Source organism: Trichoplax adhaerens, genomic scaffold, assembly GCF_000150275.1.
Source record: "Trichoplax adhaerens TRIADscaffold_7 genomic scaffold, whole genome shotgun sequence".
In the NCBI taxonomy this organism is placed as follows: domain Eukaryota; kingdom Metazoa; phylum Placozoa; class Uniplacotomia; order Trichoplacea; family Trichoplacidae; genus Trichoplax; species Trichoplax adhaerens.
Genome location: NW_002060949.1, coordinates 2,464,865 through 2,482,754, shown reverse-complemented (window position 1 = coordinate 2,482,754; position 17,890 = coordinate 2,464,865). Strand labels below are relative to the sequence as shown.

The 17,890-nt window shown below is 33.7% G+C and overlaps 4 protein-coding genes across 4 annotated transcripts; 2 read left to right on the top strand and 2 right to left on the bottom strand.

The window, feature by feature from the left end:
• Positions 1-1,612: 1,612 nt before the first annotated feature.
• On the top strand, positions 1,613-4,323 carry TRIADDRAFT_1535 (uncharacterized protein; the record flags this gene model as incomplete). The annotated part of the gene is made up of 10 exons (XM_002114313.1): positions 1,613-1,663; positions 2,121-2,225; positions 2,467-2,577; positions 2,743-2,805; positions 2,970-3,084; positions 3,155-3,245; positions 3,363-3,444; positions 3,641-3,871; positions 3,993-4,075; positions 4,164-4,323. Coding segments are annotated over 10 exons (1,092 nt in total), but the record flags the coding sequence as incomplete, so codon positions are not given.
• A 1,636-nt stretch (positions 4,324-5,959) lies between these two features.
• TRIADDRAFT_58063 (uncharacterized protein) lies at positions 5,960-8,688 on the bottom strand (the record flags this gene model as incomplete). The annotated part of the gene is made up of 3 exons (XM_002113987.1): positions 5,960-6,610; positions 7,054-7,923; positions 8,485-8,688. The coding sequence occupies 3 exons, from the start codon at positions 8,686-8,688 to the stop codon at positions 5,960-5,962; spliced, it is 1,725 nt and encodes a 574-aa protein (XP_002114023.1).
• A 2,704-nt stretch (positions 8,689-11,392) lies between these two features.
• TRIADDRAFT_58062 (uncharacterized protein) lies at positions 11,393-13,569 on the bottom strand (the record flags this gene model as incomplete). The annotated part of the gene is made up of 2 exons (XM_002113986.1): positions 11,393-12,850; positions 13,354-13,569. The coding sequence occupies 2 exons, from the start codon at positions 13,567-13,569 to the stop codon at positions 11,393-11,395; spliced, it is 1,674 nt and encodes a 557-aa protein (XP_002114022.1).
• An 823-nt stretch (positions 13,570-14,392) lies between these two features.
• TRIADDRAFT_64078 (expressed hypothetical protein) lies at positions 14,393-17,865 on the top strand (the record flags this gene model as incomplete). The annotated part of the gene is made up of 10 exons (XM_002114312.1): positions 14,393-14,441; positions 15,279-15,327; positions 16,207-16,290; positions 16,703-16,780; positions 16,893-16,962; positions 17,050-17,101; positions 17,211-17,289; positions 17,401-17,446; positions 17,521-17,586; positions 17,697-17,865. 10 exons carry the CDS (start codon positions 14,393-14,395, stop codon positions 17,733-17,735), a joined length of 612 nt encoding a protein of 203 aa, XP_002114348.1. The 3' UTR covers positions 17,736-17,865.
• Positions 17,866-17,890: the final 25 nt, after the last annotated feature.

Sequence of the window (17,890 nt, the reverse complement as noted above, 5' to 3'; positions counted from 1 at the left end):
TTCGACATTTTCCCGTAACATATACAATAGTATTTGGCGACTAGACAATGCTCATGTCAGCATGCAAATAGGATACATTCCAAATCTTACAAAACCAATTTTGATCAACTAATCAGTATACTAATTCGAAACTAGTGACTGTTCAGTATTGACACAAATGTAGTTATTAAAAAACATATGTAAATTACATTTTATGATTTGAATAATTATTATTGGTAAATTTTATTTAATTAGTAGTTCTGAGAACTTTGGTAGACAGTAATAGCTATACTGTACTGTACACGCACAGTAAAGTACCAATACTATGATGTGTACAGTATACATAAATGTTGTAATGGTATCTTGCATTGTATTACCGTTACGCGTAAATTATCATGAAATGAGTTATACTTCCTCGTTGGCTCCAGTCATGTTGCATACAGTTCTTTATATATTTCGAAAATGTGAATATTAGGATAGTTGAAACAAGTTGTACAAACAATTCTATGCAAAATAACTGTATTATTCCTCATGAGTAATGAAGTCATACAATATCGGTGGTATGGACTACTCAATGTTATTATTACGGTATCATGCTAAAGAATATTACTAGAGAAAAATTAGTCATTAAAGCTATTTTTTAGGTGGCAATTATATCGTACTTTGAAGAATGAGAATAGCACAATAAGCGTCAAAAGATGCCCGCATTCATAGCTATCTAATAACCCATATTAAGCTGACAAAGTTAGTATGCTTACTTTGGCAGAGTAATATGAAACTAGCCATGATAGTGCATGGCTGTAACAGTATGCCTTCATCTTACATGCATTATTTCATTTTGAGCTTTTGAGTACATTGCTTATAGAAATATCCCACATACTTGTAATTATGTTGATCGGTGACTACTGTTATCAACAAATAATCTCATGTTTTAATACAGCATTCTTAAAACGTTTTAGTGAAGCAATTTTGATGATTAATAAACAACTTAAGGTGTAGCTTGAATCTGCCGTATAAATATATACGGTACTAGAACCGTTATGTAATATAACTTGGCATTCTCGACTAAATATAGATTAACTTTATGAGCCAGGTTGTGCTACTACTGCACATTTTAATGCCTAATAGTAATAATGCTATTTCTAGTCATCTCTGTAGCTCAAAGACCAATAGTGTATTTCCAAAATCAAATCTCGCAACTATTTAAAATCAATTTAACCGTCTAATAGAATGGATTGTTATATACGTATTAGTGGTATCGTTTGCTACCAGGTTGTGAGCTAATTAGCGTTCCATTGGTACAGTAGAATGATTCACGTTGTAGTTTTCCTTCAAAATAAGCTTTAACCTGCAGTTACGTAGATGCTTTCATTGTCAATCCATCAACTGCGTTAATTGTAAAATACCTACGCTTCATTCTAGTTACCATACTTAACAAATATATGATTACATTATCTTCTCTTACTAATTGCCCTCAAAAATTCTACAAATGACTAGCTATCGTTAATAGGTATTGCTGTAGTATTACTAACATGGATGATGGTTATCTTTATCTTTTAATCTAGATTGTTGTGGTTTAATGAAAGCTATAAGTCAATTCTTTCAAGTCAAAGTTGGAAACAATCAGCCTTTATCTATATTTGATAGTAGAACAGAGGAATCATCCGCTGTGCAATACTTTCAAGTAAGTACCTGGCAAAAGTAATCAATACGTATGATACTACGGTATGATGAATATGATATTACGCTGGTCTGTTATATGTAACTTATGAAGTACAACCTGTTAATGAAGTAAGTCATAAATAGTACAATCAATCTTAAGGCAGTCAAACATGCTTTAAAAATTAGATAGGCACTTTAAAAATTAATTCAGCTTAGTTACATTGTGCGTATCCTTTCTATAATCCATTCACTCTTTATTAACTATTATTTCTAAGCTTCGTAAATTGACTTCAACGTAACATACGTATATAGCAAACACTGATCTTTCTTCCGTTGCTCTTATCGCACTGAAATCCATAGATTCTATATTGTAAACTGAAATTATTTTTGTCTTTTTCACAATGCAGTAGTTCAAAAAATTTATATAATATACTTTAACTAATAACTTTATTAAAAAGGCTTAACTTCTACTGTCCTAGTTTTATGGATATTTAGCCCAGCAACAAAACATGATGCAAGATTATATCAGAACATCAACTTATCAACGCGCGATATTGCAAAACTCAATTGATTTTCAAAATAAGGTAATTAGTGCGATTAGTGCTTGCCTACATGTTTGGTTAGGTTTCAACATTTGACCATTTTTATTGATATGGAGTTGCTACTATTTATACACAATTTTTCTAGATTTAACCTATGCGATAAACATGTACACTGTACAGTAATCAAATGTAATGCACTTCTATATAGTAAATAATGAAGTCATGATTCATGTACTGTACACGTAAACTCACTTGGATAAATGGCGGTGTTGCAATACTGTAGGTTGTGCTAGATGTTGGTGCTGGCTCTGGTATTTTATCGTTTTTTGCCGTACAGGCTGGCGCTCGTAAAGTTTATGCTGTGGAAGCTAGTTCCATTGCAATTCATGCGGAGGTATATTAGATATTTTGGGGGTTTTATAATAATTATTGTAATATATATGCGAAAGAATGAGTTTTACTTTTAAATAGCTATGCCTATAGAGAGAGAGAATTCGATTTTATTTTGGGTAAAACGTTATAATTTTATGATCTGTAGTAAATTATTTGATCCTTGCAGAATTTGATCCATTCCAATCAACTGTCACCGAAAATACAAATAGTAAAGGGCAGAATAGAAGAGGTGCAGTATGACGTACTACCTATGCAGCATAATAAAAGTGGTTCTACAATTAAAATTGCTAATACTATCAATATTAAACAATTATAGAATGATATAGTAAAAAAGTATTAATTCTTAATTTTACGCCGTAATCATCGGTATTCACATATTTTTAATTGGTATAGATTGAAATTCCGGAGCCAATAGATATGATCATTTCAGAGCCAATGGGTTACATGCTTTTTAACGAAAGAATGTTGGAAACTTTTTTACACGCTAAGAAATGGTTAAAATCTGACGGTAAAAGCCAGTTAAAATTATTGATGAATATTCCTTGTTATGCATAACCAATATTGCCTATCATTGGCAGGTCTTATCTTTCCAACAATTGCGAACCTTTATTTCGCACCATTCAGCGATGAATCTTTGTACATAGAGCAGTCTTGTAAAGCCAATTTCTGGTTAATATTTTGTATTGTACCATAACATTTCATGTTTACTATATCAAGATAGCGACACAAATCGTACATGTACTAAAATTAATTGATTCTGTGCTATTTCTGTATATTAATTTACAGGCATCAGAGAGCATTTTATGGAATAGATTTAACAAGCCTACAACAAACAGCGCTATCAGAGATTTTCAGACAACCTATTGTTGTATGTACTCATATCTTTTGTAAATATTCTGTTCGATGAAATCTTCAACATAAGTACATTATGATATAAACCGTTGATCAACTTATTTTAAATACATCTGTATTACATGCAATATTTTTTGAATAGAAGTAATGACAGTCGACATCATCCTAAATTACGAACCTTCATCATAAATTTTATATAAAATTTTGTGTAGGATACCTTTGATGTTCGTCTGCTGCTATCAAGGCCGTCATGTTATACAACCGATTTTCGAACAACTGATGAAACTGATTTACATAACATCCATATCCCTTACAGTATAAGTATTGTAACAACTGGAATTATGCATGGACTAGCATTCTGGTTCGATGTTGAGTTCGCTGGCTCTGCAACATCTATTTGGTTGTCCACTGCGCCGCATGAACCTCTTACTCATTGGTACCAGGTGATTGAAGTTAATTCTCGTAATTGAATACTCGAACTTTACTCCTATTGTTTATTGTAGATATGCATACACGTATATTACAAACTTGATATTTATACTTTATCGATAAATTCATATACAGGTCCGTTGTCTTTTTCGGTCACCTTTATTTGTTAGAGCAGGAGACGTTATAACCGGGCATATAAGTATGGTTGCAAACACAAGGTATTGGTGTTTGTAAGAGTGTATATATACACTTTTAAATTACAGATCAACATATTATTCATTACTTGCTTATTTTATACCCCTTTAGGCAAAGCTATGACGTAGAAATCATGACTGTATTGCAAAGTACAGGCGTTAAAACAGTAGCGGAAGTTGACCTCAAGAATCCATACTTTAGGTATTCTCTAGGTCAGCCCTATGTACCACCTGGAAGTAATAAAACTTCACCTACAGAGTCTTACTGGTCTCAATCCTATGGTACCCAAGATGATGACGCAAATAATATTAGTGACATGCCTTATGATAACACTAATAGAGTTATGCAACCATCTGAAAGCAATTGGAATAGATATATGCCCGAGCAGAGTACAGACTATGATATAAATGCAATAAGTACGTACAGTGAACCAATGGCTCAAGCTGTTGCTGAGACTAAACCTGGAAAGCAAGATCCTCGAGCTGAAAATTTATCGCCAAGACCGGGACATACTTCTTATGTATCTGCTGATCATAATCAAAATGCTGCATATGTACCTCCCGGTTCTCGGACGGATAACTGTACAAAGTCCTCAGGAATGTATTCTGTTTAAATTTTATCTTGAATCTTAAGTTATTTTTATCGAATTGACTTCATGTTAAACGGGAAATTAGGAAAGATGTAACTGCAACTGTTATAGACTTCTACACTAAATCAAAGTTTTCTTTATAAGGAGTAGCATACTCTTATGCAAATCTATAATTACGCAGTATGACATAGTAATTGTAAAATTAAATTTTGTTTGGCTAGAATGGTAATATGCAAAATTTATTCTATTTCATGATGAAATGAGATTTGTATGATGTTATAATTGACACTATTGATTGGATAGTTGGTTAGCTTTCTGTTAATGGATTATGAAAATCATTCGATAAAAATTTTAAGACCGTTTAAGGAGTTAGAACTTTTGTTCGTTGTAACTCTTATTACTTCTCCTTAAGTAGACTTTTTACAATTATATTATGGTGTTACTGTATATGCGTAAGAGAGTGAATTTGTCAGTTATTAAGATTTTGAATTACGAAATTGACGCTGCTGCTAATGCTTTCTGCCACAAGTATTAAAGATAGGGTCTACAATGATATTATTCTCATCCAGTACCTAACTCAATTTTAAGGTACACAATTTTGAGTGGTTTTATAATTTCTTGGTAGCTATACGAGCATAGGTCATAAGAATAAATCTAAATGAATGTTAAAAAATATTCTTTAATTTGAATAATTTCTATGATTCAAGCATACGTAGGTCCTGCATCAATACAGTATTACGAATTTAATTTAATCAGATTTCAGTGGTCTCACAATCTTGACATTGAAATAGTGTCTACATAGTAGATTAAAAAGTAAAGAAAATATAACTTCATACAGACCTTTTCATACTTCGTAATTTATCTGATATTTCACAACATGATAATTTAGGCATACTGACATTTTTTACATACTAATACGGATTTAGAAAACATCATTATACAGTATTAATTCGACAATTAGAAAATAATATCAACAAGTAGGATTTCATGAACAAAGATCATATTATACATGTAAACAAATACCTTTTTTAGTGATTGATTATTGTGAAATTCATTAATCAATCAAGTGGATCGAAATATAAAAGCCTCTATAATACTGTAGTTTATACTGGCACTCCTAGATTAGAACGGTACGATTATATGACTATATTATAAATCACTACAAGATTTTATTATCTTGATTATTTCTCAACATGGTCGTTTGTTACAGATGTAAAGACAACTAATCTGAGGTTTTTCCAATCAGAAAGCAATCACAGTAAATTATAATATGCGTGACTTCATTATATTGGTATTGTGCTAACTAGAAAAAAACTTTTTATGATGATATTGCGGATACATTGCTATGTTTATGGGACATCGCAGTAGGTAGAGCTATTCCCACTATCGTTAGACTAAAAACGGCAATAGTATAAACAGCAGAAAGGTGAACCATTTTACGCCCACTTAAAATAGTCGAATAAGGAGTATCCCAGGGTGGTTGATATGTAACAGCATCTTGTTCGTGTTGGTTATCACTCTGATCTAGTTCCTCATTATCGTCATTTACACTTTTACTTGTAGCTGGACTTCTGTCCCAAGGCTTTTTTCTGCGATCATACTGCAAATTTTTAAAGGCAGTTTTATACTGACGGCGTGAATAATATTGCAAGATGATAGGAAAGGCGTAAGAAATCAGAAATCCTAGTAATCCAGCATACTTTAGCACAGCAACTAAACTTTCAACAAACAAACCACCAATGATAGGTAACGCCGCCGCAATCAAGCGCATACTCACGCGTTTTAGCCGAGGATAGCGCATGTTAGTAACAGTAGTTGTATCACCACCATAAAGGACTGTGAAGATGTTATTACCAAGAGTAACAGCCACCATAGGAAATACAGATACAACATCTAGCGAAGGGAAGAATACTACCAAGTATGACATAACACGTAGAGAAGTAGGATTACCAGGTTTCGTGAAATCACTCTTTGATAACGCAAAAAAGGAAACAAAGTATTATTAAACTGCTAGCATCTCTACGTGTAAATTAATTTAAAATCATACAACTTTTCTAGTTGTATAAACTATAATACATAAGAGGATGCTATAGAAACTTTATCATATAATGCAGGTAAAACAATCATAAGACAAGTCTGATAACTTAGAGTAGATTATTTGGTATATGTTATCGTTTATTAGGTATATTTATGGCTCGCAAACATAACCATTCTGGATTCATAAAACGCGATGATAAATTATGAAAGACAAAGAGCAAAAAATCCTCTACTCGATTAGATTGTAATAAGTTTGAAATCAGGAAATACAAATCATAATACAAGGCCTCAAATTTAAACTGAAGAGTAAAATATTGTCTTATAATTTACTCCGTTTTTAATTCAAATTTAATTCAATCTTATGGTTTAACTCACCCAATTTAGTGTTGATATTTGCGAGACCTTATCACCAAAACGATAGGAAATAACAATACCAAGAAATGTGTACAAAGTATACATTGTAAGAAAGACAGCAACAACCATGGTTCGCAAGTGTTGCTTTCGTGTTACAGGCTCAATCAATATAGGGATACCTTGATGGAGAACTTGAGCATAAACGAAGACAGGTATAGCTTGTACCCAAGCACGAAAGTTGTAGTACAACGGATTTGTATAGCTGTATGTCAAAGTAGTGTATGGTTGATCGTGTTTGCTGTCCATGAGCTCAAAGTGGCTAACATTACTAAATGGAATTTGCTTATTTTCCTTGCTTGTAAGATCAGCAACTGAATTAAAACACATAAAGAGTACTACGACAAATCGTAATATACCCATAATAATTTGAATGATCTTTTGTTCTGTAACTTCTAAGCAAGAAAGCGATAATACAATAACGGCAAAAATGCCAGCACATAACCTATAACTATTTAGGCAACCACCAGCCTCAGGTATTATTCGATCCTGAAAATCTTCTTGTGTACATTGACGTAGACTTGATCCATTACCAAAAGGAATGTTTGAAGACCATGTGCTAGCTGCGACCGTAGTAAACGACCAACAAGCCAACGCCAAGTAAACGAACAGAACAAGCATATATACGATCTTCGCTTTATCGCCTAAGAACAAATTGCATAACTCGGTAATTTCGAATTTTCTGCGACTCATTTGACCATAACTAATAATGTTGTTATTCGTAGTGTTATTGGGATACTGTTCGATAGAATCATAACTAGCTTGACAGTCTTCAGCATTGATTAATTTTTTGGTAACTTCCTCCTCCTGGGCGCTCGATGTACGCTCTATCGCCTAATTAAAAGGGAAAATACAGCCAAAAGATACTATTACTGAGATGAAGTTAACGTCAAATGACTTATAAAGAATATGTACGTCTAATAATAAGTACAGTAGCGTAGTATACGACTGATCTTCATACAGTACTATGTATATATATATATATATATATATGCTTGTATACTGTACAGTATACGCGTATATGTTTATACATTGTATATGAAGTTGATTAATAGAATCGAATCCTATCTAATGTAAGCGGGAATCCAATTCAATCAATAAATTCAAGCTGATATAATGTGAGTGAGTCAGTAATAACATGTAAAATAAAAGGTATAATTATTACAGTTGGTACATTATAGCACGCGAAGTACGTAGAGTAAGTGAAGAATCGATTAGTAGTTCATAATGTATAATAATGATGAAAGGTTCATCCAAAACTGGATTGGAAAAAAACTACAACTTGATCCATTTGGCGTCCAGAATAACAATTATATATAACTATACAGTATACTATCGTACTTTATAGCAAGGGAAACAGATATTAGCACAACTTAAGCATTTCTATCGATGTACCTGTGCTCTTGAAATGGTTTCTAAAGTCCAGATCGAAGTCAAACAGCTAAAAAATGAGATTGTTAATAAAGTCAAACATCCAGCTATGGTTCCTCCATGATGTATTACGTAGGGTATACCCAGAAATCCAGTGCCAAGGATATAATTAACAAGATACAAATAGCCAATAAAAACACCGTAATTACTAGCTTCTTCAGCTGGCATCTTCTTTCCTCTTTTGCTTTACTATAATAATGACTTTTAACTGTGATAACACATTAGCAAGGCAATACTACTCTACCTTGATCTTGTTTTCAAGATTGAGCTTTTGGGATAACAAGATTGAATTTGGATTACAATAGCAATTTACAGTGAACACTACACTGTAGACTGTACTGTACTGTACAGTACTGTACTTCACTGTACTGTACAGTATATTACAGTATTATACAGTAGAATACTGTATTGAAAAATTGCTATCACGTGAATGGGCGTTTTGACCATAATACTACAAGTACAGTGTACAGTTCTGTAGGAAGCTGCGCTTACGTCATAGCAAAATATGAATCAACATTCAAATCTCCTGTATTCCCTATTTCCATGGAAAGTGGCATATTGGACAATTTAATGGTCTATCGGTTACGCTGTCGACGATACTGTAGGAGTTTCTTTTCTAAGTACCTGTAGATCAGTTGCGCATACAGTACGTCATAGCAAAATATGAACCAACATTTAAAGCAACTGTATTCCATATTTCCATGCAAATTGGCATATTGGACAATTTAATGGTCTATCGGTTACGCTGTCGACGATACTGTAGGAGTTTCTTTTCTAAGTACCTGTAGATCAGCTGCGCTTAGGTCATAGCAAAATATGAACCAACATTTAAAAGTACTGTATTCCATATTTCCATGGAAATTGGCATATTGGACAATTTAGTGGTCTATCGGTTACGCTTGCGTCATAGCAAAATATGAATCAACATTCAAATCTACTGGATTCCATATTTCCATGGAAATTGGCATATTGGACAATTTAGTGGTCTATCGGTTACGCTTGCGTCATAGCAAAATATGAATCAACATTCAAATCTACTGTATTCCATATTTCCATGGAAAGTGGCATATTGGACAATTTAATGGTCTATCGGTTACGCTGTCGGTGATACTGTAGGAGTTCCTTTTCTAAGTACCTGTAGATCAGTTGCGCTTACGTCATAGCAAAATATGAACCAATATTTAAAAGTACTGTATTCCATATTTCCATGGAAAGTGGCATATTGGACAATTTAGTGGTCTATCGGTTACGCTTGCTTCATAGCAAAATATGAACCAACATTTAAAACTACTGTGTTCTATATTTCCATGGAAATTGGCATATTGGACAATTTAGTGGTCTATCGGTTACGCTTGCGTTATAGCAAAATATGAACCAACGTTTAAAACTACTGTATTCCATATTTCCATGGAAAGTGGCAAATTGGACAATTTAGTGGTCTATCGGTTACGCTGTCGGTGATACTGTAGGAGTTCCTTTTGTAAGTATCTGTAGATCAGTGAAAAAGTTTTAACTGCAGGTTGCTGGAGTTTCGGAATGTAAACTTGGCTTAAATTGTCTTGGCAAGGGTATGTGGCGCAAAACCCCGACTAAAATCAAAGTATCGGCATGCTTTGACATTAATATTGTCTAGACTCTTTGTAAGCATGCTGAGAAGGGGTAAAAATCTTAACAGCTGAATGTAAACTTTCTTATAGAATAAATACCGCATCTGTAATTTATTTGAATAATTATCATTCATCTCCTTGCTTTGTACAGCTACTTACTGTTGGGATTAGAGACTATAGAACTAGGATATTTTAGAACTGAGTAACCCATAAACGTTAACAGCACGGTATCGATTGAAGCTTATAAAAATAGTTTGCATCCTAGACTGCTCAAATTACTGTTGTACGGGTATTGGAACTAGCTAAAATCAAGGACTGAGTGAGTAACATAATCATTTACATGAATTTGGCAAGGACTTTGTTGTAAGGGTTTCGGGCTTTCAGGTGCCAGTGAAAGCCTCTTAACAGCTAGATGATAGAGTACAAATTTTCGTACTAATTCCATAATATGCACATGTATGCGTATTAGTCAAAGCAATAAACGACTTGATTTTACGCTCAGGAGTACTTAAGATAATCAAGCTGTGAATTTTCTTTTAATATATTGCTTAGTGCAGATTATGTTCCCGTTCATTTAAACTGGTAATTTACTAAGTATTATAAAGATTTGTGGGTATTGAATAGCTATAGACTGTTAATAATATAATTGTTCATTATATTATATATATTATTGCAGAATAAATATCCTTATTTCAAGTAATTACTTTCTAGCTATCTAATGCGTATACATATGCAACACATTATGTAAGAAAAAAAATTATATTTTTTATTATAATGTTTCAGATTCATTCATAAACGATTTAGTAGACGTAGAAAAATTATGAAATAAAATAAAAAAATTTAATTCATGTTGACTGTAAAATTTGACTTGTAAACTTTTATCTTGTTCTACTATAGTATCATGCTCATGTTGCACGCAATATCTACACCAGTGGTATGAAGTCAGTGGTAAAATTCAGTCTTTGCATACGCATATACATTGAGGCAATTGAGTTTCCTTACATTTTTGAATTACTTTTGAACGTACAGCAAACATATAATTCTATTGTAATTTATCATTCGAACCAGCTAGAAATCACACACTTAAACAGCTAATTCATAGTACTCTTATAAATACAGGGAAAACGCAGCAATAACAAGTAAAGTTTTCAGATCAGAACTTATAATCTAATATATGCGTATAGCTAAAATATTTCTAAAATCTCGAAAAACCTTTTCGCAACAATTAAAAATCTAATTGAAACGTTCACGGTCGGGTCAGTATTCTAATAGCCATAGTCAATATCCGTCATATCTAGATGAGTTCTATTGGCGTGGCTAGAACCACCTGATGACATCACGATACCGGCAATAGTGAAACCAAAAGCCGTTAAAGCATATATTAAAGTGACGAAAAGAGTTTTCTTTCCACTAAACCATGACGAGTAGGGCGTATCCATAGGCTTATTGTACACTAAGTTAGTGTGTTCTACTTGATTTTCTTCAACAACTTCTTCCGTACTTGCCTGATAACGGGCACTCCAGTTATCGACAAATTTAAGCCTATACATACGACGAGAAAAAAACTGAAGTCCAATAGGCATGAAGTAGCAAACGAAGAAACCAAGGAGACCGGCCCAGCGTAGAATTGTGACTAAACTTTCAACAAAGAATGCACATGTTATCGGTACAACGCTTACAAATAGTCGAAGTACAATTTGCTTCATTCGTGAATGAGAAACTGCTTCCAATTCTGTTGTGTCGTAGCCAGTTAAAGCAGCGTAAATATTATTTGACAGTGCTATTGCACTTAAAGGAAAGGCAGATAAGACGTCAAGAGATGGGAAGAAAATAACAATATAAGACATTACTCGAAGTGAAGTAGGATTTCCTTCTTTGCTAAATTGAATCCAATTTAATGTTGCAATTTGAGCTACACTTCCTTGGAATCGGATTGATATTGTAATACCGATAAATATATAAATGAAACCCATTATGCAAAAAACGCCAACTATGAGACGGTGTAAATTTCTTTTATCGGCTACTGGCTCAAGCATAGATGGTAATCCTAAATGCATTAGTTCAGCATAAACAAATATTGGTATAGCCTGTAGCCAACCTTCAAAGCTATAAAAAACTGGATTTGCATTACTTAACGTTGTGTTATAGTCTGGAAGATTGTTCATTTGACCAATATCTACCGAGTTGCCAACTGAATGACTATTGCCATGAGCTACAGCGTATGCATATAGAGAATTGATACACATGAAAGTTACTACAAAAAATCTTAAAAGTCCCATTATTATCTGGATAATTTTCTGTTCGGTTAATTCTAAGCAGCTCAATATTATTACCAAAACACCATAAATGCCAACACATAATCGATAGCTATTTAAACATCCCAATTCTGTTGGAATTACATTATCTGCGAAATCTTCCGGTGTACACTGACGTAGAGTGGTAGTATTACCGAAAGGGATATTTGAAGACCATGTACTAGCAGCAACTGTGGTGAAAGACCATGATGCTAAGGTAATTTGTACGTAGACGATGAGTAAGCATAGTAACTTTACATTCTTTCCAAAAAAGCAGCCGCATAGCTCAGTTATTTCGAACTTTCTTCTTGATAAGAAACTTAAACTTCTAACGTCGTTTGATAATTTCGAATCGATTGTAGAATAATTCGGTTTTTCATCATCGATTAATCTTCTACTTGAATCTTCTTCAGAGTGCTTTTCGAGTGCCTTATAAATAGAATGGGTTAAAATTAGAATAAAGACTCCTGTATGCAAGCTGTTATCACGCTCTGATTTACTCCTTGATATTTTCAATGTTATGTGAGCTCTACAATACGCTCATAATAGGTTAAAATTAGAATAAAGACTCCTCTATGCAAGCTGTAATCACTCTCTGATTTACTCCTTGATGTTTTCAATATTATGTGAGCTCTACAATACGCTCATATCTTATTCGCTTAGAAGTAAATTCAATGGAAAAGATTTATCTAAGCGTATGAATCATGTTAAAATCATAATATGTGATCCTTATTGCTGTTAGCTAAAAGCATACACATATACCTCAATCATCATCGCTAATAAATTTATAGTACCACTTGCGAATACTAATAGCATACACATATACCTCAATCATCATCGCTAATCAATTTGTAGTACCACCTGCGAATACGTAAGGCGTAATGCTAATTTCATCCGATACATATAAAGTAGTCTATATTGACAAGACTTACATAAGCTCTAGCCATACTTTCAATTATCCACAGAGCTCCGAAGCAGTTAAAGACGGTTATTACCATCAACGTAAATGTGCAAGAAATTATCCCACTGTGGTACATAACATACGGGATGCCAAGAAATCCAGTACCAAGGATATAATTGACTAAAAAGAAGAAAGCAGTATAGCTGCTATAGGAAGACTTGGGTTTTGCAGAGACTTCTTCAGCCATGATGATTTTTAAAATAACTGTGTACTGTACTGTAGATGAAGCTCGCTTTACAAAACGCTTTTAAGTCGATAACTACCAGTAGATATTTGCAATTAACAATATTTTCTAGCTGCAAAGCACTGTATGATATAGTGTGTTCTAGAATGGGAATGATTCGTCTACTTAGTTCTGTATTATTCTATTATACACTAGTACAAGCGTGTTACGGTCAATGATTTTTTTTTTTTTTTTAAACGTTAACAACTACGTCAACGATTAATTGACTGACGGCTACTTAACTATAACTAGTTCAGATATAATTGTTATTCTTCCTATACCAGAATCTCAATACCGATGTATCTCCACAGTGTTGAAGCTATTACTTGCTGGCAGTACCGCACAGTATATAGCAAACAGTACCGATTGACAAAATAAAACTAACAGTAAATTAAAGTATTTAACTGTAACCTACTGTATAATTATTAACAAACAAATACTATTCTGTATAATTAAATCGGGTAATTACTATGATTAGCGTGGATAACATCAGTTAAGTTGACAGTACAGCCCAGTACATTAATTAATAACTAGCTAACGGTATGTGGAGTATCAGTGATACCATCCGTACTGTACTGTACTGTACAGACTTCTATACGCTGTCATCGTCACATGATTGTACTCTGCTGAGAGTACATTGTATAGTTTATCGTTGATGTAGTATGCCTAGTAGTAGCCTAGTTTTTTCAAAGGATTTGCTGCCATCACGTGCAAGTCCCCTGCCATAGAAATAAAAATAATATACTGTACCCAAAAAAAGGCAAAAACCGTAGCAGAGTGATGAGAGATGAGCACGGATGGCGGAGATTGCGGACCTGTCCGCGCCGAACAGACAGGTACTACATACGGTACCGTACAGTGTACAGTGTACAGTACTGCACTCGACAGTACAGTACAGTACTGTACTGTACTGTACAGTACGATACAATAGGCGCATATGCTTGGTACAATGAAGCGTTTCTATCATGTGACTCTCACATTTTATGAATCAAGACCCCCCTAGACATACAGTACAGTACAGTACTGTACAGTACAGTACAGTCCAAGCATCATGGTACTGTACTGTACAGTATGATAGTACTGTACCCTTTGCAGTGGAGTGAAGTCATACGTGCGTGACATCTCCGTCTGGTTGTACTGTACAGTATTGCATTAGAGATGCAGTACTGTACTGAAAAGTCTACTGTAGGATATGATATTATATTATCAACCGAGCGACAGACACGCGGATAGAGAGGATGTGTATGCGCTACGGTAAAGTACAAGTCTACCGAGACATAAAAATTGTAGTGTATCACTCGATGAAAGGAAGGGCTTGCCGTCGTAAAACAAGTCTTTGGATCGGTAGTTGTAGTAAGCGTATCGTGAAATAAAATGGCCTATTACACGAATAAATATCATTTTGTGCTTTACATTATCTTCTATCTGGCAATTTTAATAGTTGGTAAGTAACTAACCTATCTTAACTTGTAGAAAATGACGATTAAAGTATGAATATGTCGATAAAATAGCCACCTTGAAAGACGCTTCTTGCTATAGTAATACCATGTATATTGTATTTGCAACCAATATGGCACTCGCATATTTCTAATGTCATCAACCGTAATGCTTTTCTTGCTTCTGTATCTTGATGGAATAAAGTAACTATTTTCTATCGTTATGAATATAAATAGGGTTATACTACATTCTATCTGGTCTTGGCTACCGTTTTGATATAGGATGGTAAGTACAAGGGAACTGATTACTTTTGCAGTCGCTATTGCAGTACGTCGCCCAAGCTTGACCATGTTTCCAAAACTGATAATTCACTTGGAAGTTATTCTATACCGACTCGATTCTTCGATAACATATGCTTATACACATAGAATTTGGCATGGAGTAAATCATTTATAAAATGATTTCCCTCTTAGTCCAATATCGTAATAATTATCGATGAATGTTGGCTTCCGTTATACGATTGATTACAGTGGTAGCAGCGTATATCGATTAGAACAACCACGCCGCCATCATACGAGCTAGCGGATAACATATGTTAACATCACAGACTTACATACGCATAGACGAATTAACTGGCAAGATAAATTGATCGACTGTATTTGTAATTTTAGAAAGTTCTATGTAATCTTATATCCAAAAGATCTCAATTACTATTTTATAAAGAGACTGAAATTATAATACCAGTGTAATATAGTATACTGTAGTACTCGTACATACGGATGACCTGCCGCTACAACTAAAGTACTCAACAGTATTTGTAGTATATATTCACTATACCATTCAAAATAGTTCTATCAATAGTGTAACAAAGTTTCTACCATGATAATCCCATTCTATCCCCTCAGATAAATTACTAATGCACAGCTTTTACTCAATCTTTGTAACTTTTAAAACCATTTGAAGACAGGACGGCACTTATTAATATTTACGATAACTTCTATTTTGATGACTTCTTCTGACGTTCTGAAGCTTAATGATACTTATAAATTGGCGTAAATTAAGGGGATATGAAATATTTTTTTGAAATGCACCAACTTTTAAGAATTCAAAAATGCGCTTAATATCAATAAATTCACAGAACTTTTTCTGGCCATCTACTTCTAGGTTTTTTGAATCTACTTCACCATTTATGTGGGCTGATCTTGGGATTGGTCTTGCCATCTCATTATCTGTTGTTGGCGCTGCATGGTAGGTTGCATCATCTTGTATTCTTTATTAGTCAATTATCTACCGTTACTTTTCTGCATTAAAACACTGCTATTTGAAATGTACTATGTTAGCTTTCTTTCTTTTAACTATAGAATTTATCGATGAGTCTTACTATCAGTATATTGTAGAATTAGAATTAAAAAACTCGTACTTCGATATGCTAGGCCTGTGCTATTTACTAACCATAGTTAATAAGTAGAAAAACTTTATTTAGTGCTCACCCTCCTCGTATGAAGTACATAACTGAAAGTTGATAATCAAGATTTGCCACGTTAAAATTCTGTCAACTTCCAATACAATTTTTCATATTAATTTGAAGCTACTATATGTTACGGCTAGTTCGAATATGGGAGTATCTAACATAGGTTATCACCTTTCCATGTTACCATAGGGGTATCTTTGCAACAGGTTCTTCGATCGTAGGTGGCGGTGTCAAAGCTCCTCGTATCAAGACTAAGAATCTTGTCAGGTAAGTATTTATGTATTATGCAACTTATAAGATCCAACAAGACATATACTTTCTCAAATCATCCATCACAGGATAGAATGTGTAATTTGGCAAAACACTTATATATTTGTAGTATCATCTTCTGTGAAGCTGTTGCCATTTACGGAATCATTATGGCTATCGTCTTGAGCAATAATATCGCTGTAAGTTATTTCGTTAACTAAGTTGACTTGTTTCTGACAATTATATCATAATTTACTCAATGCACATTTTTTCGCACCCCTATATAGCCCTATGATACTACAGGTTCAAGTGCTATCTTAAGGCAAAATTATTTTGGAGGTAAGCACGTTATTACAATGGAGGACTAGCAAAATTCGAACGTGAATTTGGCTTGAAATAATTTTTAGTGCTTTCTTATACTATCGTAACTAAACATTTACTTTATTAGGCTACTCCATATTTGCTGCTGGTTTAACGGTTGGATTATCGAATTTAGCCTGTGGTATTTGTGTCGGTATCGTAGGAAGGTCAGTTAATAATCACTGTATTATTAATTTACTTATCAAAGTAGGACATAATGACATTGTAATAAGCTTTTAATAGCTATGTACCTAATTATTCATAAATTTTCTTATTAGCGGTGCTGCCTTAGCTGATGCTCAGAACGCGTCCCTTTTCGTCAAGGTTTGATACACGATTTATACATAGCATAATCCGTGTGTCGTAGTACTCACGATATTTATACACAAATGTAACAGGTACTTATCGTGGAAATTTTTGGTAGTGCTATTGGACTGTTTGGTGTAATCATTGGTATCATTCAGGTCTGTATGTTTGTACTCGTTTGTAAAATCCATTTCACTTACCGCTGGTAGTATAATGTTGCATTGGAGTGTTGATATATTAAATTGATATTACCCTAATATGCCAACAGGTTAGCAAGTCTGGTATGGGAAATAAACTACCTGCTTAGCAAATCTGCTGTTGGAAATAAAATTAAGAAAAAGCCTCCAAAGTTTGAAAACCTAGTCTAAAATTGCTTGAAGCTAACGTTGCTATTCATTTTTCAACATGTAAATTATGCAACAAAGATCTGAAATAATATTAAATTACGAACGGAGAAATTAT